We start from the raw sequence: 17,031 nt of genomic DNA, 5'->3' as shown, positions 1-17,031 counted from the left end.
CCAAATACTGGTAACATTCATTAGGTGACAATTTTAAGTGAAATGACACCAGATTATATTATAACCCATGGTGCACTTATTTTAAAACGCAATATAATATTTAATTCACTATTGCCTAGCAAAATTTTGCATCATTTGGGAATGTTGCCCTATTATTTGTTAAAATCCTGCTGAAGCCCATCCACCCTTTCTCTATTTAAACATGGTATCTATTGTTGAAATCAGAGCACTGACTTACTTTGGCCAAAGACAGCACCAATTTAGACATGCTTCAATTTTAGGCTTCTGCCTATGCCCAAGACATCTTTTAGAAATGTGAAAAAGCATTTGGAAAGATTATAGGTCTCTTTGTACTTAAAAAAGTGCACCTAATACCCATTATGAAATCCATCAAAGATCAACTCATATTACTTTTGAAAACCATTGAAGTTCAGTTTCATGCACCACTGGGCATGGAGCAAGATGTGGAATTGCAGCATCTGACAGAGAACTGTCAACTGAGCACAGTTAAGAAAGTAATAATTCTTCTCAACCTATTCAACCTGTTTGGTGTCGTCCGGCTCATACCAGCACCTTGGTCTGTACGCAGAAATGAAGAGGTATGGCTACATGTCATTGAATGGCACTGAGGGATGCTCCCACTGGCCCGTCTGTTCATATTTCGGATCCTCATTTAGCATCTGCTGAAGTTTCTGTGCCTTTTTAAAGATATCTTTGGGTACCCTTATTGCAGCTCTCTTCACCTTGATCCACATCTGAGAGAAATGTCTCTAGAAAAACCCTTAGTGAATAGAGTCTTTAAATGGCGTTGGTGGCACCGAGGAATGGATGAAGCACCAGTCTGATAGCAGAACTAAGCTGACGTATCTCTTCTGCTAGAGATATGCATGCGAGAGCATAGCCATCCACCTCAAATATGTATCCAGGTCCAGTGTTCCCTGTGGTAAACAGAGTAACTGGATCTTCTGGTTGAGAGGCTTTAAATAAACACAATGAACTGGTCATAGCGGCACCCTACAGCCTCATTCAAAAGTTTTTGTACAAAAAAAAAATGAAACGTTCCTTATTCCCCTGCTGGAGGGAAATTTTAGAGGAAAAATATATTTACCCACAACTGGACTGTGTTTCTAACAACACAGAAACCAGAAGGAGAGTATTTCAAAAGAATAAATGTGCTATAGACCAGATTTGGGTTTAGAACCAATGTGTCTGATTTCCCCTTTTCTCATCACAATGCGTCGTGCACTGGCTAGATGATGTTGGCACCATCATCAGTCTGGATGTTAGCAAAGGTGTTCTCTCCGCTGTTCTTTCTTTTACTCACTGCATATGAATCACTTCTACTGTTGAAAAAAAAAAAAAAAAGACAGGATATGACAAAAAAAAATAAAATCACTTTTAAATGTTTCTGTAAATGGTATATATGTTGTCTGCTGCTTTTCCTTTGATACGGTATCTAAGTGCACTAAAAAGAGTAATAAAGTGCTGAAGCAACATGGAATTTTTTGTAATGGAAATAGATTTTTTTTAAAGGCCCTCCTATTATAGATTAAGGTATGAAAACAGGAACTGTCAGCTTTACAAGAGGAAATAAAATGTAAGTCACAGTAGCCACAAAATTTAAAATCTTTGGTATGTAACTAAAATGCTCTGTTCTTTCGATAGATCTCGGGAATTTTAGCGGTCGGACAAGAAGTGCCGTCTCTGTACGTGAAGGTCAAGGAGTTGTTCTGATGTGCTCCCCTCCACTTCATTCACCAGGTACAGTAGGCTGCAGCATGTATGCTTGCTGGTCCTTTATAGTTTGCTCATTATTGGGTGTTCAGTATTTTAGATACAACATGTATTTGGTTGTAGAACTTAAAAAATGAAATATCCACCATTCTGCTGACAGTTTGGGGAGTACCAAAGGAGTAATTAAAGCTCATGTACTGCAAATGCCACTGAATAGCAGCAGAATTTCTGTTACAAGGTTGTCTTATTCCCAGTATAAAACTTGAGTGTAACAACAATAGTCTCTGTGCCACCAGTGGTGAATATCCTGCCTTGAGGTCACAGATTTCTCTTAGAGTTTAGAAGGCTTCAGAAATTCTTCCAAATGTCAGTGTCAATATATTGTTCTTGAATACAAATTTTCCTTTGTTTTCAGTACTACAGCCATGATTTTGGTTGCTTCCTCTCGCTGTATAGGTTAGTTTCCAGTAAAACTGTATCATTGCTAGAAGCCAGAAATATCATAAATCCCATGAAATGTCTGCAGAATCCCAAATGAAAGTGTAGATATTCCAGAGAGGTAACATTTTTGCTTTTCAAATTGGCACTCCTGCAATGTCTGCAGATAGCTAAGCACATCTTTACATTTGCATATCATATAACACCTGGAGACACGATGCTACAATGCTAGACAGAATATCTTGTTTTTCAATAGATGCTGTATAGCCTCTCCTTTTCCTCTTTGGGAAATGAGTTCTGTACTAAGGGGATTTTTAATTCCTCCAAATTTGAGCCCTGGGAAAAAGTCACATTGCAGATGGAAGAGCTGCATAAAAGAAAACGTCTGAGTTTCTGTTAGAGAAATGTATTCAGTTTCTATTTATACTGGAATGATTGTTATTGCTATATTGCAATTATCAGTGTAATTACCACTTTTTATCTTCTGGCCATCTCTCTGCTTTTCTCTCTTCTGAGTACATTCTCTTGTTATGGTTGCCTTTATAGTCTATTTCTGAGTTTGACACTACAGTCTCTATGTGATAGAATTGAGTGCATGATGTTAAGGCTTGATTATGATAAATAAACTGAGAGGGAAAGGACGTAGGCAGAAAAAGTGAGAGACGGCTTTGACACCACAGCTCAATTTGATTTCCTCAAACAAACTGAGAGTGTAAGGATAGATGGGCATCAATAGTGAAGTAGTCGTACGCCTTGTAAAAGCTGTCATACCGCAAAGTGCACCTTATATGTCATCGGGCTGTTTATAAATGTTTCCCTAAAATTATGCTTTTAAACTTATATTTAGACAGATTCCAATGCAATGTTCTACTGTAACACACACATTCCTCTTGATGGTGAAAAACTGGTATCTTTCATTTTCATCAGTGGTCCAGCAAACCCCTGCTGTGGAAACCACTGTGCTCACAGGCAACGTTCGATTGGTTTGGTTTATATTGTTTGAGTTCTGGCATGCTATGCCAGCAGGAAAATTACTTCTAGAAAAATATTTTGAGCCCCTGTTGGCATAATTTTGTCACCATAGCTATGCCAATAAAGATTCTGCAGTATAGAGGAGTAATCACTGAAACCTGAAAAATTGCACCGATATGCAAATGTAAACACAACCTCCTGTGAATGGGAAGGGAGCTTGGCCTTCCTTTTGTTCATCATGTAATGCAGAATCACATGCAATTTCCCTCCAGCTCCCTGCTTGCAAAATACTGAGGGGCTGTGAGTCCTTGTGGTACCGCAGTGGGACTGCAAGTGGTAGTACAGTGGTTGGAGTCTCCCGGGAAAGGGGAGAGCTACTTCCATGCGTCTTCAAAAAAATTCCACACCTGGTGATGTTTCAACAATAAATCATCCCACAAAGCTCTGGCAATAAGGTACAAGGCATTAATGAAAGATGACTACTAGATCAGAGTCTGTTTGTGAAAAATTATTTTGGACAGAAGCAGAACTTTAAGGGGGAAGTGTATGAATTCAATTCTGAAATTAAACAGTGAATACAAAACTTCTCTTCCAGTCACAAAACTGTTTTGCAGAGCAGAGAAACTTCAAGGATTTGTGTGCAGGAACATGTAAAATACATTTTTAATTGTTTTTTTAAAGAGTTTATTTTCGGGATCTTCCCTTTTAGTTTTGGTGTCTGATTTGCACAGACGGTATTGTCTTTTAAATAGGTCTAAGAAATTTTGACCCTTAAAATTACCTGGTAGATAAAATTTCAAGTGAGTACTAAGCCATTGTAGTGGATATAGCTACACTAAAGACTATTTAAAGCATGTTTGAAATGTGTGAATATCTAACATTAACAAGACCGTGAGTTATGGGGGTGTTTTTGATAACAGAGAATTTTTTTGTGGATGAACACTGCAAGCTCTCCTGTATTGATTTATTTACATTGATCAGCACATTTAGAAATAATTTTCACTTACTTATCCCAGGAGATAAATCCATAATACAATATCAAACCTAATCATTCTCCACAACCTCATAAGCAATTCGTCCTTCAACAGAATCCCATTCCTCAAACTCTAAAGTCAATAACTACTTATAAACTTGCCTGCAAATTTCAGGATTGAGCCTTTTTAGAAAATGACAATATCATTGTGGGAAAAGAAAGATGGCTTAGTGAAAGAACACTATATTAAAAGAGATCTAGGTTTATTAGCATATTTTCAAATAGAAGATAAAGTAAATACTTTTGATTGAATACTATGAATACCATTCTTACAGACCACAATTCTAGAAAAATCTGAAAGTCTTTACAAAGCACCACTGACTGAAAAAATACTACACTAATTTCTTTTGACAAGAATTTAATCAGAAAACGTGTTTCATATGTATACAGGCTTGATTTCTGTTTATTAATGCTGTGATATATTATCAAGAGGTAATGCAATAAACAAACAAACAAAAACAAACTTGTGATATATAGAGATTATTCATGTAGTTTTTCATTAGATTATTGTCCAAATATTTTACAGAGGAAATAAGACTAAAAAAGAAAGAAAAAGTACACCTGAAATATATTCAGAATATTTTCAGTGCAGATTCAGATGAGAGAATTAATTCTTGGGTTTAATAAATGAATTTGTTAAGTTATTGTCATCTTTGCTGAGAAATAGGTGAGCAGGAAAATTGAGGTTTTTGGGAGATACACTATCGCCTCTTTTAAAATGGTGATGGAAAATACATTTAACAAAAAGGGTTTTGTGCAAATTCCATATGAACAACAGCCACTAGCAGATTATCACCTCCTGCTTTTCCTGGATCATCACTCCAAAAAAATGCTGCATCTGACTTCATTGGGAGTCCTGTGTTAGGACCCTTAAAGGACCCTTAAATTTTAATGTGTCTACTACAGAAGCTTTTCCACTAATACTTTTTTTCTTGCGAATCCTTAAGTTGTCCCTTGTGAAATATCTTAATCTTGGATAACTTGATCATCCATGAACATAACATTTTATCCTTTTTTTTTCCCTTCCATAAACATAACATTTGATTCTTCCTCACCCCCCATTAGGTTTCTTGGATATTTAACTCTGAGGTACCTTTGCTAAGCAAGAATTCATTAATTACCAAATGCTTAAATAACAAGCTTTGTTTGATATCTCTATTTTTAAAGGCCTCGACTGTTTTTTTCTGTAAACAGGATTATGGCTTTTCATTGTGGTATTCCACAGGATGTAAATATAGGGTTTTATTCAGTCATTTAATCATCTTAATTACAAGATTTACCATAGAGAGATTAAAAATGAATGGAAGATTTCATCCAGATTTACATGTTTCACTCAGAATTAATACTTTCAGCTGAGCTTTTTAAGGCTTTTATGCAAAGCTTTCAGTATGAGCTTAATAGAGAATGACGATTCCCATTGTTCGAATGAGAACAGCGCTGATGCACGCAGGGGAAGGCAGATGTGTGCTCCCTCCCGCCTCAAGTGGAGGCTGTCGTCTGGAAGGAACACTGCTACACAACCTTTCCACAGCATGTAACATCTGTACAGATGTTAATCTGTAACTTTTTTTTATCTCTTTCTAAAGGACAAAGCTGATCTCACACAGTTTGGAAACTGTGTTATAAGTTGCATCTTTATGCCTCCCATTTAGTATTACAAAACTGTACTTTTCATGAGAAATGCTTCACCAAAGATGGTTAATGTCAGTGCTATGGGGATCACAGTCCTTCCCATGCATCTTCTGGATGTCTGGATAGTGTGTTGCTAAACTGCCAAGCCGCTAAAACAAAACTCTTTCTCCCAAGGTCCAGGAGGTTTTGTCCTGTTCTTCTATTTCCTACACCGCTGTCCTAGTTCTCATATTAATTGGAGAAAGTCGCATCAAAGAATTATTTTTTTTTTAAATTGTTCCGGGTTCCTGTTTGTGTGTACTTTGGTCATACACAGAAAACTACTTTGGAAGTAAACACAAACCAATCACTTCTCACTGCTCAGGGTCTGCAAAAGCAATCTGAAAGCTCTGTTCGCATTAAAACTGCAGCTTTGGGCTGCGGCTCCACTACAAGTAGGAGACAAAGTCTGACTGAAGTGCAGTAGCTCTCCAGTCAGAACTTCCCTGGTTAGGCCCATACCGCACAAATTATACATAGAAATAATGAGGCAGGCTCTAAATGACCTCATTCAGGTACGGAATTGTTAGGAGTAGACTTCTCCAGGCAAATTAGTTATGATAACAAGGTTGTTATATTTGGGCTGGACTGCCCTCAGTATGCTCATTAGCTTGTTTACAGGCAATTGGCTCTGGTATCTGCATGCAGGGGACAGCAAATTCTGTTTTGAAGGCATCCATGCACCCTCTGGCTCTCCGTTTACTAAGCTGGCTTTTGTCAGTGCAATTCACAGATGTCTAATTGTATATATATGAAGGTCCCAAGGTCCTCTTAAGGCTGTGGATTCAGTCCCAGTTTCCAGGCACCCAACAGTGGCGTCTCAGTGCAGAACATTAGAGAACTTCTGTATTTATGTGGATCTACCCATTACCAGTTTCTTCAAAATCATAGGAAGACTGCATGAACTTAGATCCCTGAATCCATCTCTCTCTAGACGTGATTGGATGCTACTTCATCATTTTAACCTGTCACTACGGGTGAGATTTCTTCCTGACCGCAATTTGTGATATTAATATAGTTCTGTATGTGTTAAACAGTAAAATAACACCCAGTTTTTGTCTATTATACATTTTTTCAAACCTGACTTTCCAAATCAACTTTAGCATAAAAATCTATATAATTTGCTTCCAGCAGAGAGCAATGTGTAGATGAAAGTCACATTTCTTCTCCCGCTTTGAGAACAAGGAGGACTGTTTTGCTGGTTCCTGTCAAAGCACTGGCCACTCATAGTATTCCCAAAACAACAGCTGGACAGATCATGCCTCCAAACATGACTCTCCCTTAAGTTAAACAGGACTTATTCATTAGTCAGTACCTTCTATTAGTACATACAGAGGGGAATATATATGAAACTGGCGATGGCAAATAGAACATTTCACATTCACGGGACATAACTATCATCTCCTCCTAACTGCTAGACTTGCTGAGAAAGCAGGAGTGTTTAACACCCTGATGCTTCTCCTTCTACTAGCAAACGTGAGATTTAGAGGAACACTGAAGTTTGGTGTTGGTTTTCTGTTTTGTTTTGTTGTTTTTTTTTCCTTAAGTCTTATTAATATTTTAATGGAAGCCAAATATGTGTACTACACTTAACGAACTGCTGACCTGTAGTAAGGGGTTCTATATGAAGATAAGCAGGACAGCTATCTTAACTCTGTTTTGTTTGTCTCATAAATACATGCCATAGTTTTTTCTTTACCCATTTTAAGTCATTGTGGGAGCATGAAGCATGCCACTTAAGTAATGGTATTAGAAAATGATTGTTAACTGTACAGGGCAGAAAAGTTTCTTTAATAAACCCTTAATAGGTCATATATAGAAGACAAGATGGCACAACTTCTCTATCACTTCTTTACATGCCCATAACATATAAATGACCATAATACATATCTAAAATGTTTTAAAAACACTGTTTTGAGAGCCACATGTATCAACTGAATGAGTTAGCTATCATGAATTGAAAGATTCCTGCACTTCCCGTGTAGGCTTTGTTACGTTTTTGCATTTATTTGACTTTGAATGCTAACGAAGCTTGAACTTTGCTTTTCAATAATTGGAGGAAAAAAAAAAAAAAGTGTTAGAAGACAGGTTCACAGTCCTTTAAGCTATATATACATGTCCTAATTCTGGCTTAATTCCACAGTGTCGTTTTACCTCTTCACCCACATTTTTCCTTTGAAGGATCATATAGATGTTTCCATCTTGCATCTGCTACTTTATCACTTTTACTAGACTGCTTTTGAAACTTTCTTGTCTAGTAATGCTAATTCCCATGTGTGTTATCATTAAAGTAAATGTCCATGGCCCCTGACACAGCTCAATATAGGAATCTGTATTCCTTATCTGTGCAACTGATTGATGGCTATGCCTGTAAGTTTTCATTATGGAATGAACAAACACAATTAACTTCTCCTTTTTTTTTTTTTTTCTATGGTCTTTTCATTACTCAATACATGACCAGTAATTTTGCTGCTGACTTCCCTGGAGCACTTTAAAGGGTTTCCTTCCTCAATCTTGTTGAAGGCATGCATCTGAGGATATGAAATTTAAGAGTTTGGGAATGATAGAATTTTCTGTAGGGTAGCACTGTAACAAGCTATGTTTGCCAATAAGGAGCTACTCCCAGTCTGTTGGCAATGTGTTGTTATTAGATTTTAATTACGTTTTAATGATCTGCATGTGCCCCAAATTCTAGGCAATGTCTGTACAGTAGGCATATGGATAAATAAATATCGATTTAAATTTTCTTGACATAGAAGTCTACATTTTCTCTTATTTTTATTTTTTTTATTAAATTGAAAAATAATAAATAAACAGAAGTGCATTACTGGTCCAACTGTAGCAAATTTTCCCAAGGAACTTGTACTTTGGTATTTTTTTAAAAAACCTTTTCCAAATGTTATCACTGTTGATAAATCATCCCCACCCCCTTAAAACCTGTAATAATTATTTTTCAAAATATACAATAAGCTACACTAGAAACTGAAAGTTAATGTCCTTAGACCCACTGGATCTGGTCTTCCCCTCAGGGACCATGAAAATGTAGTGAGAGAAAGCTGGTTGACCTTGGCCAATTAAGCCAGCGCACAATGTGGGATGAAGGGGCAGCCCTGACAGGTCTCTGCTTAAGGGACGTGTGCTGTAGTTTCACAGCCACACTATTGTCAACAAATATTACCCCAGCTGCCATTTCAGGGGAATCAAAGTGCAAGAATATACCAAGGAAGCAAGGGAAATTAATTAATTTAAAAAATGTAGTGAGTATGCTCTCCCTCAGGCTCGTGCTCTGCTGCTTTTCAGGTGACAGACATATGGGGCCATTTGTCTATAGCTTGACAAACGGGACAATAACGATGAAAAGTTTCTGTAGTGGGCAAACTCCTCTTCCCTAGAGATAAGTTACCAGCCTGTTACTGAGATGACCCCACAAATTAGACGTAACTATCAGGAACCCCTCAGTCTAGTGATTAACCAAGACAGCGTTGTCCTGCTGGGTTTAACAGAAATGTATGTTCGTGGTATCACAACCACATTTCTGCAACTGGTATTGTAAAAGTACCAATTAAATTAGGAAATGGTGTTGCAAAAACTTTTTCTGTGACACAGGCTATATAACTTCTAAAATAGCAGGAGACCAGCATTAATAGATTTAAGATTGGCATAACATAGAGCAAAATTCACCCTCTCATAGTAACACTCCTATTAGAATCCATTTGCTATTTAGTTCAGATGTTTTACTAAGCTGGTGGCTGAAACAATACCGTTTTACAAACATGTCAGGTAGTTAAATGTCAGAAACCCCATTTTGTTTAAGACAGAAAATTCCTAATTAATCCCAATTACCTCTCCAATTCATACCATGGAAAAGAATAGAGTGAGAGTGCGCATGTTAATCAATGTAACTAAGGAGAAGAAGCCAGAAATACAATGCTGTTCAGACAGCTAAAATGAGGAAACATAAGAAGGAGGAAGAGATGAGAAATTATTAATTTCTAAGGGTCTGGAGTCCAGCTTTTTCTCTCCATTACCATTGTGGGGAGATCTTAAAGGATTTGAAAAATGATGAAAACAGTGGAGTTTGCAGAAAATGCAACTCTTCCCAGATTAGGCATGATTAACTGAATTCAGCGGTGACTCTAGCAGAGATGACTACTGAAAAGGTCAGTCTTGATTCAGAAGGAAAAAGCTTTGGACTGAACTGATCTGACTTCTATAAGATACCATTAACAAGTTTCCCTGTATAATCAAGTCAGTTATTCCTTATTTTGTAAATACCACTTAAGAGTGAACTTACAACTATTTGAGGTGGTACAGTGCTTAATGAGACATAGATTTTCATATAGCTTTATTTAATCAGTTCAGGGAGATTGTTCCAAATAAATGAAGCATTATCAAAACAATTTTAGTTGGGATATCTCGTTTCATTCTTCTTTTTCAAAGGGGGAACTAGAAATTGTTTAGAAGTATATATTTGGGTTTATTTATGTTTTTTTTTTCCTACCAAATACAATTGTAACTGGTATGTAACCGGTAACCTAACAGTAAATATGCTAAAGGCAATTGCTTGTATTTTTCAAGGAGAAAATGACTGAATATATATAAGCAAAATATGATAGAGTTCAGATAAAAATCTGAATGATTACAGCCAAATCCAAACCCCTGTGCAGGAGCACATGTGAATCCTTTATATTCTGACAGCAAAAGATGTTTTCCAGAGCAATAACAATGGAGAAGTGACTTCTTTTTGATCACAATGCCATCTTTTTAACAATGTAATAATTAATACCACACTTAATTCTGATAATTTGATTGCCCACTTCTATCTCCTGTGTTCTCATGCTATGTTCCAATATTGTTAAAATCATTGCTGATGACTTCATTAGCCAGCTAATACAATTCCTGTTGCGTTGATGCTATTACCCTAGAGCGGAGAATCTGTAACTGGAAAATTTCACTTCATTTATTGGTTTATTGAAGTGTTAATTTTCATGGCATTTTCCTCTTTCAATAATTAAGAAATTCTTCCACTGGAGACTGCAGGGATAAAAATTCAGGAAGGAGAAGGGAGAATGGAAAGAAAGATAAAGATAATACTGGTGAAGGGTTTGTCTCAGTTTAGCTTTTTCTGCAGAACCACAAGATCCTTTAGGAGTTTAGCAAACTACCATGTAGTTTCAATCCTCAAGAGTTTATTTTCAGCTCTGTCAAATGCAAGCTGGAAGGAAGAAGCACTAACCATTTTACAGAAGACAACAGAGGATGATCTAAAAAGAAAATTTCAAGAAAAGACTGATTGCACTGATTTACAGTCCAGATCGTGTGACTTTACAACATCATAACAACAACATAAAAAGGAAAGGGCTTTAAAAACATAATGAGTCTTCTGAACAATAGTGCAGGAGAGAGCAGAATTGCCTGTTGTTTGCATTACTTTAATAATGATATTTCTTTTATAGAAAAAGAAAAATCAGGGAGTTGGACAAATATCTTCTTTTTCTATGTAGTATGTGTATATATAATGTGACACATCAGGTGTCACTTTGACTGCTATTGCTACATGGTTGAGGAGGAGAGATTGTAATCACGGGACACTGCCCTAGGCTGAAAGTAAGGCAACAAAAGACTATGTATTATCTCTAAATAACAATTATGTGACAAGTAGAAGATGGATGGATGCAGTTCACTGGGTTTCCAGTAGTGCAGAACAATGTGCACAGGGACTCAATAGTGTATTGTCTGTATGTAGAAATAGGTAAGAGTTACAGTCTCTACAATGTTAAATTTTAAATGATTGATTGTTACTGAGGTTATTTGTAGTGATTTATTTGTACAACATGGTTGAACAGCATTATCAGCATTCTAGGGCAGTTTGATAATGTGACATGTATCTTCCTTTTCATCTGCACTTTGAGTTATTTTTTAATTAAGGTGAAAAAAATCATCTGTCACTGTCATTCTTAATACCTAAAAATTGTCTTTTGGGGAATATAAATTTGGTTTTATGTTATTCTCTGAAACTTATGTTCACATGTTCCATTGTGTTCAGAAAGATGTAATGGAGGATCCATTCCTTGGTACATTTAAGCCTACAAAATACACCAAGAAGGAGCTGAGCATTAGACCTTGAGCTTCTGGGGGAATATGTGATTTATATTGCTGATTTTTTTCTTGAACATTTGAAAATCAAGTTCAGAGAGAGGATGAGGGGCTAGCTACTCATCTCTGATGTTCATCTACACAGCTCCTAAGGATTCATTGAGTATAACTTTTTTGTGTGTGTTTTGATGTTTCTTGTAGATGTACAAAGAGCTGGTGAGGAGAGGAAAGAATACTAGAAATTAGAAGAATTATGTATTAGTGGAGATTTCACTTTTACTATGGCCTGATTCGTGACTGCTGGGAAGTCACTTCCTTTCATCTTCTTCAGTTTTCCCATATAAAAGTGATCGTAATGGTACTGCCTTTGATTTGAGATCTCAGGATAATAAATACCATAGGAGCAAAGGAGCAGGACCAGGGAAGATCCATCAATCATATCGTGCCATGGCCATGGTGGAATTCACCAAACACTGACCTGCAGATAGACCGAACAAAAGCCTTTAAATATATATTAAAACACGTAGCACCAAGAGAATATAAAACAGAGAGGCAGTGGGGTGTATCTTAAGTTCAATATGTGCAGCTGTACAAAGGCAACTCTATGGACTCCGAGTACTCAGCTTTTGCCAATACAATTCCTGTGACAACCACTGCATGTAGAGTGGTGAAGGCTGTTAGAAAAGATTGTGTTCTGAAGTATAAACTAGAACCGCCGTAGCCTTTTATTTTCGTTTCTGTACCAAGAAGCCTGAAACTGAACCTTGTTAAATAAATCTTTCTGCTACTATTAATCCTTCCTGGCATTAGGAATCAGGGTGAATGAGGGATAAAGTGACAAATTTAAGTTGCTTGCTTTCTTGGAAGTACAAAAAGCCAAATTGAAACATGTATATAAATTCCTCGAGAGACTGGTACTCTGATAACAGGAATACTGGTGAATATTTTCAGCCAAATTACAGAATTTGCTTAACAGAGATTCTGTTGTTAAATGATTAGTAAAGGAAAGCTAGGGATGCAGAGATTTTGCATATCTCAGCTGAAAAATAGATAATAATGTCACTCTTGCACTTGACAGGGTGATATTGCACCTATTTGGATAATCATCATCCTATCATTACTTAGGGGTTATTTTTTTGTGTTGATGGGTGTCCTTGTTATGCCTTCAAAACGCATTAATCCATTGGTATCGTTGCAGTGGTCATAAAATTAAATTTCCTTGTAATGCAGAAGCCCACTTGGGTGCAGGATTCTGGGGTTCACTGCAGGTAACACTGCTCTGGAATATGACTTTTCATTGTGTTCACCCCTGCAGCAGACACAGTAAGAAGAATCAGACCATGCTGGAGTAACTATCACACTGGTGCTGTTAAAATATAGAGAAACTCAAGAATCATAGCATGATTAGAGAACAAGAGAGAAGTAAAGTGTGAAAGAGACAAAAGGAGAAAAAAAAATACTTTAAATTCTTTTTAACATTTTGCCAGAAAAAATAACTTTTGCATATAAATATTTTATAGTGATGTGTTTTCCTGAGCATTAAACAATATATTCATTATTTTCTAACGCTACACTTTTCACGAGTACAATAGTTAGTTAGTCATTACCACAGAATTCTTGTTCATTCAAATTGAGAAATAATTCAAATTATTAAGAAGTAATGAAATTTTGTTACTGTACATTCCACACATTTCTATCACAAAAAAGTTCCAATAATAATAGTAAGCTATCCAAATCAGTTTACCAGTGACTTGTTCTGCACATTTGTCACTGCCAAGTTTTATATCTCCTGTAGATCAGTGATTATAACTGCATAGGTTTGTTTTTAACTGTTGAATTGTTCAGCAGTAGAGGATGAAGGATTCCAGAACTGACCCTTTTGATCATGCTTTGCAGTCAGTTTTTAATCCTTTCAATGCACAATAAGTTAATTTTGTGATTATTCCCATTCTTTTTAATTAGCATGTGCTTATATAAATCATGAATTCCAGGCACATTTCAGAAACTATGCTGTCTTTGTTGATAAAAAGAGCAATAAAAAAATACTGAGCTGGTTTGACTAGATTTATTTTCTACCAATATTTTTAATTATATCACATTTTTTAAATTGAATATAATCAAGTCTCATATTAATCATTGAATTATCTCATGTAAGTTTGAAGGTGATGAACTTAGAATAGTGTGAGTCTTCCTGATTACCCTGCCTAATGCTGGAACAAAATAATGTCTAGTTCTTGTCTTTGGAAATAATTACTCATAGAATCATTTAGGTTGAAAAAGACCTTTAAGATCATCAGGTCCAACCGAAACCTAACACTGCCAAAACCACCACTAAACCATGTCCCTGAGCACCACGTCTACCTGTCTTTTAAATAACTCCGGGGATGGCAACTCCACCGCTTCCCTGGGCAGCCTGTTCCAATGCTTGACAACACTTTTGCTGAAGAAATTTTTCCTAATATCCAATCTAAACCTCCCCTGGTCCAACTTGAGGCCATTTCCTCTTGTTCTATCAGTTGTAACTTGGGAGAAGAGACTGACCCCCACCTCACTACAGCCTCCTTTCAGTTAGATGTAGAGAGTGGTAAGGTGTCCCCCTTCAGCCTCCTTTTCTCCAGGCTAAACAACCTCAGTTCCCTCAGCTGCTCCTCATAAGACGTCTGTTCTAGACTCTTCACCAGCTTCATTGCCTTTCTCTGGACACACTCCAGCACCTCAATGTCTTTCTTGGTGTGAGGACCCCAAAACTGAACACAGTATTTGAGGTATGGCCTCACCAATGCCGAGAATAGGGAGACGATCACTTCCCTAGTCCTGCTGGCCATAGATGTTCCAATAGTTCTATAAAATGACTATTGTTGATTAAAAGAGCTGCAATGCTAATGCTTAAATTCTGAATTAAGTTCTCTGGTATTACTTATTTAGACTGTTTAACTATTGCTTTTTACCATCCACTATTTTTCCTCTTTTCATAGAAAATATCATTATACAGTGACATCTGCATTACCCGGCATGGTATAAAACATAGAACATCAGTTTATATGGAGCATTGCTGAATGAATCCAAGCTGCACGATTATAAACACTGCAGAGCACAGAATGAGAATCCAAAAGGATAAATTAATTGGAGAAACAGCTTGCAATGATTAAAAAAATTCAGCAAAATGCAGATTACTATATTTACCAAAACATCAGGTAGAACAAAGGGATATAAGTGATTAAACAGCATTCTTCCTTAGAAAAATACTGCTATTACAAAAAAAAAAAAAAATGGAATACTTAGTATAATGTAAAATTGCATACTTCAATTCTAGGACTAAAAATGCTACATATAGAGTACGAGAGACTATCATTACAATTATCAATAGTGTTAATGTCTCAGATAGAATACTATGTCCAGGTTTGGGTCCTGTATTATAAGATGTAGAAAAGCAGTAGAGATGACAACAATAAAGAGGAGGATTCAAAACCATGACTTTTAAGAAAAAGTTTAAGAGATATGGTTGATCTGGACTCAAAAGCAGAAGGCTGATACAGACCTTGATAATAGTTTTCCATTGTAACTGTAAAAGTTTAATATTGGTCATCAATAAACTGTTTTCAATGCTTTCAGCATGGTAAGTTAAATAAGTAATAAACAGTATTGGAAAAAAAAAAAAAAGAAAATATGCACAAATATTAAGGAAAACAGTCTCATTATTAACTGACCAAAGAAATAAGTTATTTTGAAGATCTAAATTTAGTAATTTAACCCACTGGACATTTTTTAGAGAGTGGGCTGATAATATCCAATCTTTGCCTGAGGGCAAAAGAAGAGCCTGAAGGACATTCGTTCTTGAGGTCATTTTGGTCAAAATATTTTGATTCTTTCTGGAAAAGATTTTTTTTTATATATATATAAAAATCATGCCAGTGAGAATCAAATACACATAATAATCTAGTGTCCTTTCCCAGAAGACATATTTTTGTTGTACACTATTTGGTCTCCTTAAAAAGCCTATGTATGAGAAAGAGATTTCATCGGTCTTTACACGTTTCAATGCTTGGCTACATTTCATACATGTCAAATGTACAAATGAGACTATATTGGCTGTGTACACTGGTAATGACAATATAATATCTGTATCCTCTAGTACAAAATCAGTCCTGACAGTAGACTACCTTTTCTACCACAGTTTTAGTTATTAACTGTGTGAATGGTTATAAGAAAGAAAATATTTGAAGATTTATCACTGTAATTAAATCTGAACAAAGACAAATATGTGATTGGTAGAATTGTGTTTCAGGTAAGTGAGCAGTGGATACAGAGCCCCCAGAGCAGAAAAGAAGCAATTTCATTGCTAGCTGATAAATCGACAATATCTGTTTGCTCTATGTGGGTGCATTACAATGTAACAAATAAATTACCTTCATTAAGTATTTTCTTGGAGGATTAATGAGCAGTGATAATAAGCCAGAGAAGCACAAAAAAATGTACCAAAATTATTTATCTGGTTGTGGTGAGAGGTTGGAACAACCCATTTTTATCATCCATCTTAGCTAAAAAGACGCCTTTCCCCTTCTGAATATGCAGTGTTCTCCATCATTACAGAGTGCTGCATATGGCCCCCTTATTCTGTGGCTGGCACAGAGAATATCCAAATAGCAAGTGTGATGAAAAAGGTTAAAACTGGGCTTGAGATAAAATAAGGTGTCGTATTTTCAGCAGGGGAGATTTAGGCATATATTTTTATTTATATTTTATTTTGTTTAAACAAATATTTCTGAATGGTAAAGCAAAACCATCGTGCAAATTTCATGGTTTATAGCTATGAATAGTAGATTCAGCCTGTAATCTTGAATGCATTTTTTTGCTACTCTTTTATCAGTTAAAAAAAAAAAAAAGAGAAGAAACAACTTCTTCAGAGTTACTAAAACTCCCAGATTATTAAAGATTTTGGCTGTCACCAGGCATCAGTACCATTTATTCATCAAGTACTGCCATCTTGTGGAATTCGAGTAGTCAGATTAAATCCAAAACAGAGGAAGAGAAATATAGTCTCCCAAGAGGATGCTAAAGGAGATGGAGTACTATATGGTGCCATGGGA

The 17,031-nt window shown here is 36.2% G+C and overlaps 1 protein-coding gene across 2 annotated transcripts in view; it reads left to right on the top strand.

Annotated features, from left to right (window-relative positions):
- The window catches only part of CNTN5 (contactin 5), a gene marked incomplete at both ends in the record, with an annotated part of 391,394 nt that overhangs the window by 187,565 nt on the left and 186,798 nt on the right, over nt 1–17,031 (top strand). For both annotated transcript variants that reach the window (XM_082483144.1, XM_082483143.1), the window contains one exon: nt 1,666–1,761. In XM_082483144.1, coding sequence (XP_082339270.1) covers nt 1,666–1,761 — 96 coding nt within the window. The remainder of the gene's footprint in view (nt 1–1,665; nt 1,762–17,031) is intronic.

This window comes from Vanellus vanellus (assembly GCF_965231255.1).
Source record: "Vanellus vanellus genome assembly, chromosome: 1".
Lineage (NCBI taxonomy): Eukaryota > Metazoa > Chordata > Aves > Charadriiformes > Charadriidae > Vanellus > Vanellus vanellus.
The sequence above is the reverse complement of the archived record's forward strand: the minus strand, read 5'-3'. Positions and strand labels throughout refer to the sequence as shown.